Source organism: Ostrea edulis, chromosome 1 (genome assembly GCF_947568905.1).
Source record: "Ostrea edulis chromosome 1, xbOstEdul1.1, whole genome shotgun sequence".
Lineage (NCBI taxonomy): Eukaryota > Metazoa > Mollusca > Bivalvia > Ostreida > Ostreidae > Ostrea > Ostrea edulis.
The window spans coordinates 94,960,093-94,975,001 of NC_079164.1; the positions used below are offsets into that span (position 1 = coordinate 94,960,093).

Sequence of the window (14,909 nt, forward strand, 5' to 3'; positions counted from 1 at the left end):
AAAGATCGCTGGTCTAACAGTGCGTTGAGTAGGAAGTAAATTAGTTTAGGTCTAACGGAGTTGCCACTCGTAGAAGTTAAAGAGAACTTACGAAAGCCCATTGAGCTCATTTTCATAGCCTAAAAATATTTCGCGTCATAACGATCTACTCAACTTCATTGCACTATAAAAATATACGTAGTTGGATTCAGTTGAAGGGATTTAAAGGAGCATGAATACGATTTGAGCTGAAAATTTTCAAATTTTATTTTTCCATTTTTATTGTTTGTAATGCTTAAAGTATTTCTAATGGTCAAGCAAAATTTGAATATCAGTTGTTGAGTTACATGTGAGATACAGCACTCATAATTCTTTAGTACGTAAACAAGGCTCGTGCCATGTCTTTGTTTACATATACATGTAGATCGTGAAAGGTGAAGATAATGAACAGTGATCAATCTCATAACTCCTATAAATAATACAAAATAGATAGTTGGGCAAACACGGACCCCTGGACACACCAGAGGTGGGATCATGTGTCTAGGAGGAGCAAGCATCCCCTGTCAACCGGTCACACCCACCGTGAGCCCTATATCCTGATTAGGTAAACGGAGCTATCCGTAGTCAAAATCAGTGTGCCAATAATAATGGTCTAATAATGGTCTCATTTTTGAATTACAAACTTATAGTATATCTGGTAGTCTTTTACATTGGCTCAGAAGCTGCTTATGTCACAGATCACAAAAAGTAATGTATAAGGACCTTTTATCGTCAAAACTTGATATATTTGCTGGTGTACCCCAAGGCTCTGTTTTAGGACCTTTACTATTTTTGATTTATATCAATGATGTTGCTGTTAATATGCTATCAAGGTGTAGATTATTTGCTGATGACAACTCACTACAGCAATCCTTGACTTGGTTAATATATCAATTTGCCTCTGCAAACTAATATAAATATTTTTTCAGTTGTTCATAAATTTATAGAAGAAACTTGTAGATTCGTTTAATCATTGTACATTTTACCTGTTATTATTACCTTGCATGACATATTGTAATATTTTAGGAGGGGGACTTGTAAGTTGTCAGAACTTGTTCATAATCCATTTGATTTCATCAATAAAATATGTTCAAAACAATAAAAAAGATAGCATGTTAAAACAAAATGAGATGTGCCAAACACCATGACACGAGCCTTGTTTGTATAACAAAGAATCGTGAGCCCTGTATCTTCCATGTACCTTGACAACTGACATTAAATTTTTTGCAAACCATTACAAATACGTGAGTTGAGCATTCTAAACATTAAAGATGAAAAACTAAAGTTTGAATTTTTTAAGTTCAAACTTTAAATAATAGTTACACATGTACCTACTTTAACCAAGGGGCAACAGAGAAGGACATGCTCACATCGAAATTAGTTTAACAAGTTTTATTTTTCTCATTCGCTGTTAACACAACATAGAGAACATATCAAACAATATTCAAAAACAATGTTCACGCATGCACAAGTAATTCATATAAATATATATCACAATCTTGATAATAAATAAGTACAACAAAAGACTATATACATATAACCCGGAGGGTTTACTCTCTCAGTAATTAATTGTATGTATTTACACAATTTTAAAAATAATTTTTTTTTTTAATTTTTGGTTGTAAATAGATTATGAAATTTTACAACATAAGGTCTAGTATGAAATGTTTCTGGTATATAATGTCGCCTAATATCATTTAAAGCAGGACACATAAGAATATCATGCATCTCATCTCCAATATCAGAACTGCAAATATTACATTTTCTTTGATTTCGATCTGTATCTAGCCACCTTCCCGTTTCTTAAATTTATGATTTGTGGTTCTAAACCTTGTTAATATACGTAGTTTATGTATTGCAATATTTTACAATATACATTCTTGACATTTAAAAGTAAGATTTGTAAAACGTCTGCGAGTTATACCTTTAGAAGATTCGTTACATTTAGATACCCAGTCTTGAATAAACTAATCGTGATCTTTCAATCTTTGTTTAACATGACAAATAATTCAGTTAGTGTTCATTTTGTCAACATTATACAATACATTAGACATTAGACATTCCACAGTCATCTAATATTTTCTTTAAATTCAAAAACCATTTTGGTTGACATCCCTTGGGAAATTTATGTACAAGAAATTTATATAACAACGGACGGTCGTTTTGATTTGATCAATGACTATATACCCGGTAAATGTACGATAATTAGTTGAACATTTACATAAAGAAATTAATGAATCATCTAGCTTTATTGATGATTTAACCCCTATCGATCCGAGATGCCACCCAGCAGGCCGCCATATTGAAACTCCATACAATTACATATATACAGTGTCAATTCTACAATTATATGTATACAGTGTCAATTCTACAATTACATATATACAGTGTCAATTCTACAATTACATATATACAGTGTCAATTCTACAATTACATGTATACAGTGTCAATTCTACAATTACATGTACACAGTGTCAATTCTACAATTACATATACAGTGTCAATTCTACAATTACATATATACAGTGTCAATTCTACAATTACATATATACAGTGTCAATTCTACAATTACATATACAGTGTCAATTCTACAATTACATGTACACAGTGTCAATTCTACAATTACATGTACACAGTGTCAATTCTACAATTACATATATACAGTGTCAATTCTACAATTACATGTATACAGTGTCAATTCTACAATTACATGTACACAGTGTCAATTCTACAATTACATATATACAGTGTCAATTCTACAATCACATATACAGTGTCAACTCTACAATTACATGTACACAGTGTCAATTCTACAATTACATATATACAGTGTCAATTCTATAATTACATGTATACAGTGTCAATTCTACAATTACATATAAACAGTGTCAATTCTACAATTACATGTACACAGTGTCAATTCCACAATTACATATATACAATGTCAATTCTACAATTACATATAAACAGTGTCAATTCTACAATTACATATACATAGTGTCAATTCTACAATTACATATACAGTGTCAATTCTACAATTACATGTATACAGTGTCAATTCTACAATTACATGTACACAGTGTCAATTCTACAATTACATATATACAGTGTCAATTCTACAATTACATGTATACAGTGTCAATTCTACAATTACATATAAACAGTGTCAATTCTACAATTACATGTACACAGTGTCAATTCCACAATTACATATATACAATGTCAATTCTACAATTACATATAAACAGTGTCAATTCTACAATTATATGTACACAGTGTCAATTCCACAATTACATATATACAATGTCAATTCTACAATTACATATACAGTGTCAATTCTACAATTACATATATACAGTGTCAATTCTACAATTACAAGTATACAGTGTCAATTCTACAATTACATATATACAGTGTCAATTCTACAATTACATATATACAATGTCAATTCTACAATTACATGTATACAGTGTCAATTCTACAATTACATATATACAATGTCAATTCTACAATTAAGTGTATACAGTGTCAATTCTACAATTACATGTATACTGTGTCATTCTAAACGAATCAATTTTTTCTAAGAATACATGTGGTTTGTGCAAAATTAGAAACGAAGAAGATTTACATAACTTTAACGTTTTGGGATATAAATTATATTATTATACCTCAGTATGATAATGCCATGCAACGCGTAATCTGATTGGTCTAGACGGTCACGTGCCAGGGAGGACAAAACTTCATATCTCCCTCTCAGACATCATATCTCCCTATCTTATTATATACTTTCAATTTCATCTCTTCTTTTTTCTTTAAAAGTTTGCGGGCATATATCACACGATATATGCCCGGAAACATTCCGGCCCGCAAACATTACGTCACAATCAAATTTCTACGCCGTTAATTTTCAAATTTTTCGTGTTTTTCATCTTTTACTCAGTTAAACCGATAAAGTTATTGTTAAAAATAAAATTATTGTTAGTTTCTAAATGAAATTGAAAGTATATAATAAAAAGGTTATAGACTTTGTATGGGAAATATGACGACCTCGTTTTTTGTCGCGAACGGACCTCGCAAGCTCGGTCCGTCTACGCGCCAAAAAACTCGGTCGTCATATTTTCCCATACAAAGTCTATAACCATTCTCTCACCAGAGGGCGTGTTACACATACACCAGAGGGCGTGTTACACATACACCAGAGGGCGTGTTACACATACACCTCTGTCAACGCTTGAGAAAGTAGTCCATGATTAATCTCATCACATGACGCGGTTAAAATGGCGGATTTTGTACACACTGCAACAAAACACTCAAGAATGGATTGTATTATTTGTTTTCCTTTTGAAGTTGTGACATTTGAATTGACTGGATTGTTTTATTTGTTTTCTGTTTGAAGTTGTGACACTTGAATTGACTGGATAAAATGGTGGAATTATCCACTCCAACAAAACAATCAAAGATTGATTGTTTTATTTGTTTTTCGAAAGAAGTTGTGACATTTAAATTAGCAGGACGAAAACTGTTGGCAGAGGATTTTAATTCTAAACTAAATGAAATCCTAGGTGCAAAGGTAGTGGGTGCTTTGTGTGCTATGGATGCAGCAGTTTGCCGAAATTGTTACGGTAAGGTGTTGAAGTTAAACGATTTTCTTCACAAGACTAGATCCTCGGCTTCATCTTACATAGCAACGGGTGCTTCAACAACTAAAAAGGGTATGTTGTCACCAATAACCCCAAAATCACTTGCCGTCACCGACTCAGTGTCCACGGTGCGTGGAACTTCACGAAAACAACTCAAATTGTTTCAACTGTCAAAAGATATAGATTTCTGTGTGTCTGTGCCTGAAGAAGTGCCTTTCTTTGACCAGGATCACGATCACTCGTATGTGACAATGCAGGAAGCTGGTCATGATGATGTGAAGGAGAAACAGACACTACAGTGTTTGACAGATATTTTTACTGAACGAGAAAATGTAAAAGAAGGTGATATTCTAAGAACATTGAGGTCTCAGTCATTCCAATTGACAACAAAGTCTGTTCCTTTTGGATCTGTTCTTTACTTCAAGGGTCCAAACCAAGTGGTGGAAAAAGAAGATTTGATATTTGACATTATATCTGAATTGAAAACGAGGTAAGATTCATAACCAACCTTAGTATTTACCCCCATCCCTTACCGTAAAGTTTTTAAGGCAGTTGGAGTAAGAAAAAATGTCATCTGAACTCAATAACTTGAGTGCATGACATATATTTTTGTCTACAATTTGTCTGTCTGATAAGTGCTAAGTCTACTTTGATATATTAGCAGTCACTCATATAATATACAACTATAAAAGCTATTACAGACAACACACATATTTCTCAAACACTCTGATATTGTTATCTGGTAGGATTTGTCAGCATACTATTTAAGTGAAATCTGTTTCAAGTTACTCAATTTAGAGTAATTGATATAAAATTTATTGAAAAAAGAACTTGATTCTTCAGTCTAAACATGTATGTCAATTAGATAAATATAGATTATGTTCACTCTTTCCTTTTGCAGATTGCCTTTTCTGCTACAAGTATTCATGACTATTGCTGTTCCAAATTCCCAGAAAATCAAGCCTTCAATTATTCCTGTATTAGCATCATGCTATGCTATCTTGATGAAAAATAGAAGTCAGTATCTTACCGTATATCACAAAATGACTTCAGCAATAGCTGCCGAAGCTGGACTTGATGATGACAGGGTACAGTGTTTCTACATTTTATGTACATAATGTCTCTTGACATTAAAGTTTGTTTTTTGTTTAAAGGATCTTGGCTATAACCATTTGATTAAATTTTCATAATTGGTAGATTGAGACCAAGTTGAATGCCCTTAACTGAATTACATCCATCACTCTGTTAGCATTTTGACTATTGAAATCTTTAAATTGCATCTGTATATTTTGATTGTAAAAATGGAAGATATTGACAAAATTTGTCAGACAGCTACCCCATTCTCCCTTCAGAATCAAATGGTCGTACCTTTGAATTTGTTTAGCACTATTAGATCTAGTTAGTTCAGGGTTTCAATTTGAATATATATAATATTTAGTATAGGTACTATCTGTAATCCATGGATAGAAAACTTTTAGTGTGAGTTTAATAGTTGATAAGAATCAGTTCATTAAAAATGTTAAACTTTTGAATGTATTGTGATTAGGGATGGATAATTGAAAAATGTAAGTTGTAATATGCTGTTCTTTAAATACATTTATAAATTAATTGGATTTATTGGTAATGGCATGACTTTGTTTTCAATTACAAGTAATTGAATGTATTTAAATGTACATTCCAAAACAAAATTTTAGCAGAATTCCTTATAAGGCTTGGAATATGAATCCAAGCAGTATTCACGGTCAAGTCTTACAAACTTCAGTGATTGAAATGTATTGAATTACATTCTTCAAAGTAATTGAGAGTAATTAATTTAATATATATATTAAAACCAATGTAATTAAAAGTATTGAATTACATTTTCAATGTAATTGATCCCACCCCTGATTGTTATCCTTCATTCATTAACATCAATTCTTGCATGTGTTATTTTGTTTGTATTTTATTACTTGTTTGTTGATCAATTAATCAGGGATTAGTGACTTCATGGACATTTTCTTTAACAATATAAGCTTATCATATATCAGTTTAACACTTCCAAAATAAAATGTTTAAAGTTAAAATGTTACAGTTCAATTTTAATTAGTAAATGATGTATTAATCAAAAACGTCAGTGATTGAAATGTATTGAATTACATTCTTCAAAGTAATTGAGAGTAATTAATCTCATATATATATTAAAACCAATGTAATTAAAAGTATTGAATTACATTTTCAATGTAATTGATCCCACCCCTGATTGTTATCCTTCATATATTCATTAACGTCAATTCTTGCATGTGTTATTTTGTTTGTATTTTATTGCTTGTTTGTTGATCAATTAATCAGGGATTAGTGACATCATGGACATTTTCTTTAACAATATAAGCTTATCATATCTCAGTTTAACACTTCCAAAATAAAATGTTTAAAGTTAAAATGTTACAGTTCAATTTTAATTAGTAAATGATGTATTAATCAAAAACACCAATTCCTGATTATTTTAATTTTCTTTCATTCAGCATTTATCAGGTTGCTTTGTTGATTCAGAAGATCTTTCCATTTAACAAAGATTGACAAGAAAGTACCCACAGAAAAGGTATAAAGTATATTTGAATCCTTAAGGGAACAAAGAAAACCACATGAGTTCAAGTATACCAGTTATTATAAAATATTTGTATAAAAGAACGACAATTTTAATGAAAATAACATATTATTAATTTCTAGTTACTGAAGAGTTGAAAGTTATACTATTTGATAAGTTTCGAATGTAAAAAGAGGTAATATAATTTACAATTGTTATGATCTCTTATGATTTCATTAATTTATAATCCAATTTAGTAATTATACAAGTATAAAATTGTGTCCATGTATTTATTCATGTTATTACATACTTGTTCACAACATCTTTTAATCACAATTAAAGGGCCAGACAAGATTCAACCAACTGGGAATTGTTCTCTCATCCCAAAGGCGATTGAAGTTTCAAGATAGTTTAGGAGAATCATGTCAAAACCTTATTGTGCAGAATTTGAAGTTCAATCCACTTATCAAATTGACAGGTTAGTGACTGGTTTTAACATTTATGATTATTATACCCTCACCATCAGCATAGCATCCTGAAAAACTAAATTGGGTTATATTGAAACTTCACTAAAAGGGTATATTGAGTGGGACATGCCTAAAGATTTTGAGAAGAAAAGATTAAAGGTCACAGTGTATGAGAGTTAGAAATGTGCTGCCGGGGCATATGTTTCAGCAAGAAATGTTTCAGAAACATGTATGCCATCCGTGGTGCCAAATTGAAAAGATTTATATACATTTGCACCATTTAACTAATAATAGTGCCAAAGCAAGTCATGATATTGAGCAGACAATACCTTCCTATGTCAAATCTTAGAGTGGATTGACCCTTGACTATATGTTACCTAAAAATCAATAGGGGTCCTACTCCTTATACAGCTAGTATATTACTTTGTCCAGAGTTTCTCAATAAAATATGTTTGAACTTTGTCCAGAGTGAATTGACCCTTGACCTGACAATCAATAAGGGTCCTCTTCTACAAATAAAGAACCCACATATACATATGATGAAATGTCAATACAATCATGTGCATGATTTTTATTATGTGGTCTACCAGTCATGAGATGTGTAAAGCAACATGCCCCTCCTCTTTGAAGGAGGGCATCTTTAGTTTTATTATCCTTTATGCTGCAGGAAGACAGTTTTTCATGTGAATAACAAATAACAAATATAGCTTGCAAGTCACACTTGCATGGAACTCAGTACAATTGGTATTCGCCCAATATCTTGAAAATCCTTTGTTTGATAGCGATGATATTTCATACTTGGGTTGGATATATATTCATAGCAGATGACCCCTACTGACTTCCAAACATTGAAAGGTCACTGGATGCAATGAATACAGTGGGGCCACAATAGGGGATCAAAGTTATTGTGGGATCAAAGTTTTACATGCTGATATATAGGAAAATCTTCTCCACTGGGCTAATTTCAACCATATTTATGAAGTGGTGTTTGTCACATCAATTGAGTGGTGGCCGCCATTTATTTTACACAGTGTCTGTCAGTTGAATAAACTGGCACCTACTGGCTTCTGTGGTTTTTAAACAAATTCTCATTTGCAATGTAGAATATTAAGTTTCTCTTCAATACGTGTGCTTATGGTCTACATATTGCATTCCTTTGTTATAACCCATGTTCTTACTTTTATTGTTTGGCTCCTTTTGTTAACAGGTGATAATCTTGATCTGTATGTGAAGGCTTCCATAATGACCTCAGAGAAGAGGAATAAGGATATGCACCTTTTCACTTCAAATGTGATATTTCCCCGTATTGCAACAATAGACATGTGCAATGATGTGCCAAAGGTGGATACCAAAACTTTGACTGCAGATAAAGTGTTACTTGCTGAATCCTGTCCCCAGCGGAATAGATTAATATATGCCTACCAAATTTTACTTGGAAGAAACCTTTGCAAAATTCCGGCATTCGGACAATTTCGAAATCTGTTTCCTGACCATATTCCCCATGAATACAGTAGGAAGATGTCTGCAGTCTCGAAAGTGTTTCCTTTGCCTGTCATGTTTAAGAATGAAGCAAAACATGAGGACTGCTTAGCAATTATGGACATGTATGAAAGTGAGCTTGTGCAGTTATACACAAAGGCATTTGGTAATTAAGTTTATGATATTATGTTTTCTTTTTCTTATGCTTAATGTCTTATTTAACTTATTCCATAATGTTTATGGTTTTGATCTTTAGAAAATAGCATGTAACAATTGGTCGGTATGTCTGGCCATATGTAATTCCATCCTAATTTTACAAAGGAAACCCCAATTATGCAAATAATAATTAGCTAGTAGAACAAATGCAAAATGTTAGGTTGATATAATGCGTGATGAAAGACTAAATGGGAACTTGAAAATAATCTATTTTTCAATTTCAGGCAGTGAGGAACTACTTCGAAAATTCCAATGTGTGGTCGGTGGTGACCAATTGACCAGAGTCAGGCTACAGGAGGCAAAAAACCTACGAACACTGTCAATTACCCCAGAAAAACGATTTGATGATATGAACCCAATGGTATGCGAACTGTGGCACAGTAAACAGGATTTCTTAGAGGTATGTGAATAGAATAATTATATATATATATATATATATATATATATATATATATATATATATATATATATATATATACACACACACACACACACGAATATAGAACCGCAACTTGTTATGACCGATGACTGTAATATATCCAAAACTAACTGCGTAACGAATTTATCCTGCTGAAGACCTTTAGATAATTGATCATAATTGTTGAAGCCCAATTTTCTTTTACATATCTCTATATACTCATATTTTATATTTCAGAAATGTTACAAGAGGCTCTACAAAAACAAAGATACCCCTGGAAATCTGCATTATTTCAAGACTCTACTTCACCGTTCCAACATCAATGGGATTGTAAAAGGAAGATTCCGGCCTCATCACGACTTGCACATGGTTGTTGGGGAAGCAATGGTGAAAGAACAGTTTTTGGAATTCTTTCAAATGGAAGATAAAGATTCCAGCCCAATCCATGATTTGTTAGCAGACATAGTCGAGAAAACCGAGGAAGAGCAAAAGCAGTTGTTGTTGAATACTCTTACACAGTTTATCGAATATTATGGATATTGCAAATGTGACAAAGGGGTTCTTCCACAAGACTTACAAGCAGTTGAGCAGTACCAGTTACAGATAGCAGACCAAACTCTCATGTTAGTGCCACAACTTGTTGAACGCAAAGATGACAGACTGTACAATTACTGCATGCAATTGTGTCACTGGTACATGCACATTGCAGAAATGAATGACACAGCTAAAGAGGGAGATTTGAATAGAGCTGTGCTTAATTCTCAGTATTGTCTCCCATTCTTTTATTCGCACTCTGCTTTAAGCAAATATTTAGTGGAGAACATTGACTACATTCTCAAAAGTGAAGTCCTGTCATCACCACTGCAGAGAATTAGGATATTGGGGTTCTTTCACAAACTGTCATGGGGGAATTGGAAAAAACGTCGAAAGTGACTTAGTGCAGGAACACAGTGTCTGCAACCAAAAGAAACTGATCAAGTCTCTTGGTGCCAACAAGTCAGAGCAGGCTATTTCCCGAGTCACCAAGAGTGCTGATGCTATTCATCAGATATGTTCAAATTTTGATGCCAGCATTGAACTTCAGCCAAAGAGTGGCAGACATTCTAAACCATTCTCTGAAGTAGATCAGACTCGTCTGCACAAGATATTAAGGAAACTAAGACCTTTTCATTATACCTCAGGTAGAACCTGTGATGGATTCAATGTTGATCCTGTACCATTAAAATCTCAAGATATTTCCAAACTTGAAATTAGATTGAACCAGATCATTACTCGTCTTACCCGAGGACGAACCATATCCACCGAGGAGGAAGACCAGCAGGAAGAGAATGAGATATCGGACACTTTACCACCTCTGTAAAATGCAGTTTGCTATGGACTTGGGTAATGTTGAAACACATTGACAGTTATGAACACTAAACACTTGTCTGTTTAGTGAAAATACACATTGTTATTTATTAAGTCTTTGACAACTTTATTCTTGAATTTTCAAGTGTTTGATTCTGAAAGTGATAGTGATCCCTTTTGTCAGTGATAGTGACTGTGGTGATATTACTTAGATCAGTCATAGTGACTGTGGTGATATTACTTGGACAAGTAATAGTGATTGTGGTGATATTACTTAGACCAGTGATAGTGATTGTGGTGATATTACTTAGATCAGTGATTGTGACTGTGGCGATACTAATTTTCCAAGATATCCGGTGTATTTGTGTATGTTAAACAGTGTTGTTTTATCTTGCAGCCCATATTTTTATACATATGTTATGCCTGTGAGAATGTTTTGTTACCAAACATCTTTATACCTTAGGTTAGTTATGTATGCTTTGAAATTATTTATGTGCAATTTCCTTGTGTAAAAGATGATAGTGGAATTCCTAGTATATTATGTAGTGAGAGTGGCGTACAAAACTCTGGTTAGAAAATGTCAACAGGGCTTGTGTCTGCCTTTCTGAAAGTTTTTTTGTTTAAAAATAACTGGTGTAAGTACTTTGTATTATGAGGTGATAAATACAATTGGATAAGAAATAATTTTTATGGTATTGTAAGTTTGTAAGCCTACTTGAATTCCCGATATGGATTTCATATTTTTGTTCCCACGATCACAATGGCACAGTTCGCGTCACAAGGGATTGGTCGCATGTATGTTAACGCCATAATTATGGCAGACCAGCAATTTGGAAATTATCATTTATATTAAACTAAAAGTATCTGAGGAGACAGTATTGAAAATATTGTTTTAGCATGATAAAGTTTACTCTTGCAGCCCATATTTTTATAATGCCTGTAAAAATGTTTTTTAGCAAAAACCTTCATATCTTGATTTATGTATGCTTTGTGCAATTTTCTTGCGTGTTTTGTAAAAGGTGAGATTTGCCTTGAATAATGGAATTCTTAGTAGATTATGTTTCTCAGTAAATTTCAACATTGAACAAATAAATGATATTTTATCTCTCTCATCTTTCAGGATTTTTATGGCATCTTAATGTCATGATGTTACAAGGTTATAACAATGCATCAGGTTTTCATAAATTTATTTTATCATCAACATGAGAGGATGAAGAGATGAAGTAAATTGATTAACTTGTAAAACACAACATTTACATTTGTGAAGATACAAGTGTTTATGGTTTTAGGGAGACTGTTGAAAACTGACCTGAATACAGGTAACGGACACTACAGGGTTTTGTAGTGTCATTAACAATGTTAGGAATTATACCCAGAAAATGTTTTTGATAAAGAATAAAGCAAAAGAATACTTTTTATTTCCATTGATATATTAGAATTAAGGAGGTATGCTACACCAGAGAAATTTGATGTAGATGAAAAGTGTAGGATATGTACAAAAATATTTTGAATTTGAAAATTTACTTTATTTTGTCAAAAAATACAGTTTTAGTAGAAGGTAATCTGAAAAAAATTAAAACCCCTGCTGGACTCGAACCTGCGACCTACAGTTCAGCAGTCGGTATTCTAACCTACTGAGCTACTCGGCTAGGTATTTAAATGGAAAAGGAAAAGTCAAATATTGTTGATATCGATTTTGTCATCCATGTTTTTAAAGGAAGTCAGCCATTATGACGATGTAGAGTACTACCTTAACAAGATTTGAATGTAAATCAATGTTGCCCCTATGAACGTGGCAAAATGTGTCATTATCAGAGCCAAAACCTTTTAGCTCCTTGTGTTCACCTGAAATGGAGATTTTATCTGAGAGAACAAAGTTTATAACAGTAAGGAATTTGTTTTTGGAGAATTAAAAAAGAATGCGGTCTAGGCAAAAAAAAAGAAAAAAAGGGGGGGGGGTGGTTCAGTTGGTTAACAGTAAACACATTTTTGGCTTGAAAATAAGACACACATGGGAACTATTTAGTTTTATTTCTTATTTCCACATTCATCACAGCTGCAGGTCACTGAACAAACAGAGCAACATGAACATCCACAAATCTTATCATCTTTCTTGAAACCAAATTCTCCTAGGAACTTGTTGCGAAGGCACTCTGTTGTATTGTTGCAATACATGATGATATCGTCTTGGATTCCTGGAAGGTTTCTGGCAATATCTCTATTGCTGTAATGCAAAGTGGCTTTGGAAGGTTGACCTTGCCTTCCAGCTCTTCCTACCTCCTGCAAGTATTGAGATAAGTTTCTTGGTGGACAGGCATGAATAACATGCGTAACAGTTCGAGGGTCAAATCCAAATCCTGCAATTGATGTTGTAAGAACCAATCGAATTTTTGGTTCTGGTTTCCTCAATTCCGCTATAGTGTAGTCAATGATATATTGATCTTGTCCAGCACAGATTGCACTATACAATGGATCATGTATATTGTTATTTGAGAATTCACCTTTAAGGTACATTACAGTTTCACTCATGTAGTAGACTGGAATAAAAAGTAGGGTCACTGGGAACTTTTCCTTCAATTCACATAGTTTGTCACAAATGGGTAAAACCACATATTCATACTCCTCAAGAACCTCTCTCTCGAAGTTTTCTTCATCTTGGTAAAGAATATATTTTCTCGGTCTGGACTAGCCTCTACTAATTTACAGTTATCAATGTTTAGCTTTTTAGGAAGCCCTTTCTTTTCCACGGCTGTTAATGTTCCACTTAATGCAGCAAACGGTATATTGGGAAAGAAAACCTTGAGACTGCCTAGCTTTTTAAATGCCTTTCGGAATTCCTCTCCCCTAAAAATGTAAAGTAAATATTGCTCATTACATGTAATACCTTAAGTATTATCATGTTCAAAATGTCTCATGTATGAACATTGCTCATACTAATGGTGCATATTTTGTTCTTGTTTTGGTTCTTTTCTTCTTATCTTTTTTTTAAATTTTTTTATAAACATTGCACATTGAAATGTTAATAATTATGTATGCTGCATGCCCGAGAGGGCCCTAATTTGGAAATAAATCATTCTATTCTATGATAGTTTGGAGGTTTTCATATAAATTTGTTTATAAAAAGTTGTATTTACCATTTCTCTAACAGATGACACTCATCAATTACAACAGCAACAACATGGCTTCGGAAACTGTCATTATCCAGCAAATTTTGGCCATCTTTGGTATTCAGCAGAGCCTCTGGGTGACAAAAAACTATCTGAAACTGGCCATTGATGACCGTGTCCAAACCAACATCAGAGTCTACCTCGTACACTTGACCTCCCTCTGAAGCCTCGTCTATCTTAGTTTTGATATTCAAGCGACATGCTGGAATATTATGAGCTGCTAGCGTGGCCAATTGGTCTTTTTGTATAATGTTCAGTGGGGAAACAACAATAACAACCGGGGATGTGTTGGACTCAGTCTTTAAAAGTTCCGGCAATAAGTGGTAAACTAGGCTCTTTCCATAGCCCACTGGTACATTCAATAGCACATCATCACCATTGAGCAGAAAACATAGACCAGCAAGCTGTTTTTCTCTTATTTTTAAAGTTCTGTCGTATTTTCCAAGAGCTTCAATCACTTTCGATTCCATGTTTACATATTAACATTTCCAGTTGCGCGTCTTATATTCATACGCGTAATACACAAAGTAGTTCAATATTCAGGACTAGAAAACAACGATTTTAAATAATTTACAGTGAAGATCAATTTAACTG

General features: G+C 33.1%; 2 protein-coding genes and 1 pseudogene across 2 annotated transcripts; 2 read left to right on the forward strand and 1 right to left on the reverse strand.

Moving 5' to 3' along the window:
- The first annotated feature begins 4,325 nt into the window (after nucleotides 1-4,325).
- LOC130055197 (uncharacterized) lies at nucleotides 4,326-6,124 on the forward strand. The gene is made up of 2 exons (XM_056167001.1): nucleotides 4,326-5,148; nucleotides 5,560-6,124. Exons 1-2 carry the CDS (start codon nucleotides 4,442-4,444, stop codon nucleotides 5,774-5,776), a joined length of 924 nt encoding a protein of 307 aa, XP_056022976.1. The 5' UTR covers nucleotides 4,326-4,441; the 3' UTR covers nucleotides 5,777-6,124.
- Nucleotides 6,125-7,573: 1,449 nt separating this feature from the next.
- LOC125673002 (uncharacterized) lies at nucleotides 7,574-12,245 on the forward strand (annotated as a pseudogene).
- Nucleotides 12,246-13,162: 917 nt separating this feature from the next.
- On the reverse strand, nucleotides 13,163-14,785 carry LOC125676397 (uncharacterized). The gene is made up of 2 exons (XM_056145092.1): nucleotides 14,283-14,785; nucleotides 13,163-13,992 (listed from the first exon to the last, which is right to left on the reverse strand). The coding sequence occupies exons 1-2, from the start codon at nucleotides 14,783-14,785 to the stop codon at nucleotides 13,722-13,724; spliced, it is 774 nt and encodes a 257-aa protein (XP_056001067.1). The 3' UTR covers nucleotides 13,163-13,721.
- Nucleotides 14,786-14,909: the final 124 nt, after the last annotated feature.